This window comes from Octopus bimaculoides, chromosome 11 (genome assembly GCF_001194135.2).
Source record: "Octopus bimaculoides isolate UCB-OBI-ISO-001 chromosome 11, ASM119413v2, whole genome shotgun sequence".
Lineage (NCBI taxonomy): Eukaryota > Metazoa > Mollusca > Cephalopoda > Octopoda > Octopodidae > Octopus > Octopus bimaculoides.
In genome coordinates, this window is record NC_068991.1 from 40,645,810 (window position 1) to 40,652,902 (window position 7,093).

Below are 7,093 nucleotides of genomic sequence, written 5' to 3' on the forward strand. Positions count from 1 at the left end.
CGATTTGCTCAACTAAAGGTGGTGCTCCAGCATGGCCGCAGTCAAATGACTGAAACAAGTAAAAGAGAAAAGAGATATATATATGTATGTATACATACATACATACATACATACATACATACATACATACATACACACACATATGTATGTGTATGTATATATACGTGTGTGTGTGTGTTTACATTTGTGTTCTAAAAGTTGCAAGCTACAAATGGTGTTGCTGTCACTGCTCTTGTCAACAAATCATTGATTTGTTTCATTCTTCCATAGATATGTGAAGTAAAAAAAAAAATCCATTACTTAAAAAAAAAGAAAAGCATGGATTAGTGATAGGATCCAATAATATATTCAACTCACTCATGTTAGCATGGAAAAATGGATGTAAAAATGAAAGGACAAATAACATACTCAAGCCAATATTGTATGGCTGGATACATATATTTTTGCTACTCTTGGAGTTCTCCCATTTTTAAAATTTAACAAGCAGACAATTGTGTGTCTTATATAAGAGTAAACATTATGTTTATACCAAAATTTGATCCTATTTTTCTCTAGTAAAGTATCCCAGTCATAGACATCAACAATTATTTAATGCTAACTTATAATGATTTTCTTTCTTTTTTTTTTTTAAGAAAATGGTTAATTTTGTGCAGAACTTGGAAAGGACTAGAGAAACTCAGAATAAGATGAAACAACCAAAACAACAAGAGATGCTGCTAGATTATGAAAATAGTTTGCTTGAAAAACAAGAGTTGGGACACCAACTTGAATGTGAACAAAGGCTTTGTGAAAACTTGAGAGAAAAGATAAAAGTGGGGTCTAAAGAAAATCAATCACTTATGAAAAAATTAAACCAACTTCAAAAGCTTTATAAAGGTTTGCAAAAGCAAAATGATATGCTAAACAACAAGTGCATCAAAACACAGGACCAACTTATTTTGAAAGAGAAGAAATGTACTGAATTTGAAAAGAAGCTTGCCAGAATGGCAGTAGAAAAATTGACTATGGAAAAACAATATGTAAATGAATTGGAGCAAACTCGACAAACTTTGTCTAAAGAGTTGAAAAAAAATATTGATCCATTTGAAAAACAAAATAAAGAAATAAAAATAAAAGCTGTCCAAGACTACAATGAAATGAAAAGAGACTTCACTTGCATAAATGGTAATTCTAGTTAAACATTTGTTAATAAGGTTTTTAGTATATTACACCTTTAACCCTTTTGTTACTATATTTCTGTTGAAATACACTGTCTCTATTTTATTAATTTTGAAATAATGAGAAATTTAGTTAAATAATTTTGTCATTGTTAAACTGACGTTTGGGACATAAATTAACATGAAATTTTGATGAAAGGTTTCAAGTTAGGTTACTTTAAAACTGTAATTTTGTATCACAGAACCAGGAGTGTGACCTCATATAGGTTCATCATCATCATCATTGTTTAACGTCCGCTTTCCATGCTGACATGGGTTGGACAACCACCTGAAAGCTGGTAAGCCATGGGGCTGCACTAGGTTCTAGTCCGATTTGGCAAGGTTTCTATGGAATGGAAAAAATTAAGAGGACCTATTTAAGTAAAAAAGAATGATTTGCATTTTTATAGCATTCATAGTTTAGCTTTCGTTCAATATTAATTTCCTCATGTCTCCATCTATGTTGTTTTTTTCTTCTTTTTATTATAGCTTCTTGCTGATCCTTTCTGATCCGTGCTCTATATCTGCACATTATTTTTGGGTCAGCTTGCAACCATGTTTCTTGTGAATCCAGGATTTAGGCTTAATTAACCCTTGTAAACAAATATCAATTTTTTAAGCGAACAGACGATAAATAGTTCCACTTATGCATATACAGTGGTCATTATAAAAAAATTAGTCCAATAAAAAAAATTATTTTTCAATATCATCACACCACCACCACCACCACTATCTGCTTCTCTCTCTCTTTCACTTTCTCTCTCTCTCTCTCAATATAACTGCTTTCCCTGTCTATTTCTCTCTATCTACCTTTCCCTTCAGCTAACTTTTTAACCGCATAATAAGTATTCCTTTTGCACCCTACCACACATTGTTAACTCTTCTCTCATTCTTTGCCTTTACCTTCAGCTGATCACATGACTATTTGGCCTAAGAGTAATAATATTAATCACCTTTCTTCTTTCTTCACTCCCCCCCCACTCTCTCTCACTCTAACTCCACCTCTCATTCACTCCCCCTCCACCTCTCTAACTAACTCATGTATAACAGGCAGACAAACAAGCAGATTATTATATAGACGAGTGGGACCCGTGGAAATTCCACAGAATGCAAACAAAATTAAGAGAAGCTATTTAAGAGAGAAAGGATGATTTTTATTTTTATATTGCTGTTATTTCACTTCTAGTCACAATAATATATCACATCATTTAAAAAATTTCCCTCTGCTAAGCACTTTATATTTCTCTCTTTCTCCCTACCTCTTCAACAAACTTTTTAGCCATGTAATTCCTCTCTTCATGTCTTTAGCATTTCTTTCTTTTCACCTCTCACTAACCACTTGAGTGACAGCATAATACATCAACTGGCTACAGGCTTTCTCACTCACTCTCACATTTCCTCTTCTGCTCTCTCACAAACTAAAGTATAAAGTGTGAACAAATAGGTAGAAGAATAATATAAATTTGATTCAATAAAAAAAAAACCCCACTTTTCACTACCACCACCACCAACAACACCACCACTCTACTCTGACAATACAAACATTATCTACCTCTCTCTCTCAATATAACTGTCTCCTGTGTCTAGCTCTTTCTATCTGCCTTTCTTTAACCTCACTACCAAAACATCACCCTCTGCTAAATATTGTATCCTAAACATATCTCTTTCCCTTTACTTCCCCACCTTACAGCACATTGTTAACACCTCTCTTTCCCTCTTTTCTCTCACTGTCTTTTTCTTTTGCTCTTCACTTCTCCCTTCAACTAACCATATTCGGCCTTATACATCTTTCTCTACTTCTTCACTTCTTACTTCTGTACTCACAATCCTTCCCCTCTCTCTCTCACTTTTACTCCACCTCTCATTCACTCCACTCCAACTATTTAAACTAGTTAAAGTATAATAGACAAACGAACAAGTAGATTATTATATAGATGTTGATAGGGTTTTTTAACATCAATATTTCCATGTTAGTATTAGCTGGATCATCTAGTAACTTTTCATAAGTTAGTGTGAACAGAAAGGGTATGAGTCTATGGGCTTCCTATACCTTTTGAAACAGGAATATCTTCACAACAGATTAATATCTAGTTTGGAATCTCAGAGTTTAATGTTTCAAAGGAAAACATAGACAAGAAGAGAGTTTTAGTAGAGTATGGTCTAGGATAAGGATTTAGCTAAATTATGTCTGTTGATGTGACATGGTGAAAGTTATAAAAGAAGTGGATATATTAAATGGGTTTAAGTGGGGAATATTTTAGAGTCGGTAACTTCAATCTGTTACAGTTCCAGAAAAATTAAAACTGCGATTCATCAGTGAGCCTAAAATCATATATTCATAAGCAAATGTTGGTTTTTTTTTTTTGGGGGGGGGGGGGTTCCATTTTTAAAATATGATCCTGAATGTATCTATGTATACAAGAGCACCTGAAGTGTATGGATAGTATACTAGTCTAGTGAATGCAATTATTAAAGCATGGATTTTACTCATCATCATCATCATCATCATCATTTAATGTTTATCTCCTATGCTGGCATAAGTTAGATGGTTTGACAAAATCCAATGGGTCTGAGGACTGCATCATGCTCCGAAGGCAGTTTTGGCATGGCTTTTATGGCTGGATGCCTTTCCTAATGCCAACCAGTTTACAGAGTGTATTAAATGCTTTTCTTGCAGTAACTGTACTAGTGAGGTTGCCATGCAGCCTGTAAGACTAAGACTCTCTTCAAGTGAATGGAATTCTAGTATAAGATGACTTTATGCTAAGAAATGAGAGGTTAAATTATGAGAGCCTCTTTACTCACTGAATTGAATTTAGTAAATAGAGACTACACAGAAATTTATCACACATTTTTTTTTTTTTTTTTGCTGCTTTCATGAATTCCCAAGACTTTTTGTCACCATCCAATTCCATTTTTATGAATTTGAATTGGGAACTTGAGTCATAGTGAATCTTTCATTAGCTGATTGCACAACCATGGATATCACCTCCATAGATGCATTGCAGTTGCTTTCTTGGTAGAGCTTGGTGATCCTGACCATTGATCTTCTAGAATTCCTCCACTCAGCATCAATGTAAGAAGCACCTTTGGCTCAGTTGAGCTACCTCTTCACAATCTGCTGTGTTGCAGTCCCATGACTTCACTGTATCCCTGACAAGGTGATTGAATGGGTGCTACGTCTTGCCAAAAGGCAGCCTGTAGCTATGCAGGGCATGATTGTCACTTAATGAGATATTTTCAAAATACCCACATACTCATTTATACACATATATACATGTGTTTATATATGCATATCCACGAGTGTATAGATCTGTGCTTGTGTATATCTGTTTGACCTGGCACTACTAATTAAAACCAAGTAGTGATGCATCAAAATAGTGAGTTAAATGATCTATAAAACATCATCATCATCACAAAATGAACCATCCAACCCATGCCAGCATGAGTTGGATGGTTGAACAGGAGCTGGCAAGCCAGCTTGTGTACTCATTTTATCAAGACTTAAACTTTTACCTATGCTGTGGGTTCTTTCTTACTTTCTATATTTTTATCGTGTTTATTTTGAAGAAAGAACAAATATTTCACCTGTTTGTACATTTCAATAGAACTGTCACTCTACTAGAAACTGCAGTTTTTATATGAACTCTTTAGCATTCAGATTGCTCTGTCAAATGTAATGTTTATTTATTCACATTGTTTTGAATTAATCATGGCTGTTCTTGTAGCTTTGATATTTCAATGATGTGATTGTTTATTTTCAGAATGACATTATAGGGTAGGTGTGAGAGGCTGGATCTGGACTTTTTGAACATAAAATATGTAGAATATTTGGGCCAAATATGGTCGGTTTAAATGCTAGAGGGTTAAACTAACCAAGTAAATTATTTTTATTTCAATGTTTGCAAGAGCAAGTGAAAGAAAAGCAAATAAAAACTGGAAAACAATACATTGAAACGAAGAAAGAACTAACAAAAGATAAGAAGGTGAAGACTTCCAAGCAAAAAGTTTTCAAAATACAAAATACCTACAAAAAAAAGGCTAGCAAGAGTAAATTACTGGAAAAACAAAAAAAGAATTTTCAAGGTAATAATAATAATAATCCTTTCTACTATAAGCACAAGCCCTTAACTTTTGGGGGAGGGGCGTAGTTGAAGTATGAACAAGAGCAACCAGCGTCCACATGTTGATGGAATGACATCATCAGTTTTTAAGCTTCAATTTTATAACAAATGAAAAGAAAAAAAAACAGAAAAAAAGTGAAAAAGAAAACAAAAGAAAAAAAGGAAAGGAAAAAGAATATTCAATTATACAGTTTTGTGTAAATTTGATGATATATTTTTCTGTCATTTTATTCATTTCTCCTGGGTGTGATGTTAATAACCTACAAACATATTTCTCCTCATGCATTTTGAGTATTGAAAGGGAAGCAAATTCAGAATATTTTCTGAGAATATGCATTTTCAAGTCTTTTTCAAAATTGCAGCCCTTTGAAACAAAATGTTTGGGAAGTTCTGTCGAAGTACTGTTATTGTGCCTGACATCAAATCTGTGCCCATTAAATCTTTTGTTTAGTTGTTTTGTTGTACAACCAACATAAATTAAGTTGTGTTTCATGCATTCTGCCACTTACAGCAAAAATGAACTACCCACAATCAGTGCCATATATATTACAAGTTCCAGGAGAGGAAACAGCAATTTTTATAAAAATATCAGAAATTGAAAATGAAAATGGGGAAATTAAAATAATAGGAAAAAAAGATATTTACCATTCTCTTATGAATACAATATATTGAGGATTATTGTTTAACTTAAGAAGACAGCAATTATAAACAGCAGTTTATATGAAAGATGAAGAAGAGAAGGAAAGAAGAGAAAGCGGCAAGAGGTGAAAGAAGAGAAGGAAATGAACAAAGCAAGAGGTGCAATTGGATATAGAAGACAGCATGGCTGAATATCTGAGCTGATTTTATTATTAAAGTTAAATCTAGAAAAGTGTTAATTTTCAGTAAAATATTGATAAAGCTATTTGTATGCAAATGATCTTAAACTAACTTCACAAATCAATTTTATTATAATGTCTTTAAGACCAATCCAAACAAAAGAAAGTGAAGAGAAATACAATAAAATGAACAGAAACCTGAGCCAATGTCTGCTTGGAAAAGATGAGGAAGTGAAGGCTACCAAGCAAGAAAAGGTTAAAATACAAAATGCCTATGAAGAAGAGATTACCAAGTGTAAATCACCAGAGGAACAGATGAAGATATTGCAAGATAACAATAATGATCTGATATCTTCTCCGAAATAATCTTTCCATTCTCAAATAAGAAAGTTGAAAGAAGATTCAGAAAAGAATTTAATAGAATAGAAACTAACAACAACACTGACATGAAAAATATTATATATATATACAGGGGTTGGACAAAATAATGGAAACACCTTAAAATTTCAAACAAATTTATTCTAATATGGGGTAGGACCACCTTTGGCAGTAATTACAGCTTGAATTCTAATTCTACAAGGTATGGACTGGTACAAAGTTTGAATTGTTTCCAAAGGAATTTTTGTCCATTCTTCAACTAAAACAGTCTCCAGTTCTTGTAGTGATGATGATGGAGGATATCAACTCCTTACTTGTTTTTCTAAAATGTACCATAAATGTTCAATAATATTGAGATCTGGAGACTGTGGTGGCCAGATAAGATGTTCAACTTCACTAGAATGTTCCTCATGCCATTCAGTAACAACTTTAGCCCTGTGAATTGGTGCATTATCATCCTGAAAGATTGCGTTTCCCTCCAAAAACAGTTCCACAATCATAGGATGAATTTGATCAGATAAAATGCTTAAATAGTCTTGACTATTAATTCTGCCATGAAGGGAAACCATTTGGCTGG

General features: G+C 33.3%; 1 protein-coding gene across 4 annotated transcripts in view; it reads left to right on the forward strand.

The window, feature by feature from the left end:
- Positions 1-7,093, forward strand: part of LOC106868476 (uncharacterized) — a 79,982-nt gene that overhangs the window by 60,681 nt on the left and 12,208 nt on the right. For 3 of the 4 annotated variants that reach the window (XM_014913757.1, XM_014913759.2, XM_014913760.2), the window contains exons 14-15: positions 633-1,164; positions 5,106-5,282. In XM_014913757.1, the coding sequence (XP_014769243.1) occupies positions 633-1,164; positions 5,106-5,282 (709 nt within the window). The remainder of the gene's footprint in view (positions 1-632; positions 1,165-5,105; positions 5,283-7,093) is intronic. The other variant, XM_014913758.1, reaches the window with a different exon arrangement.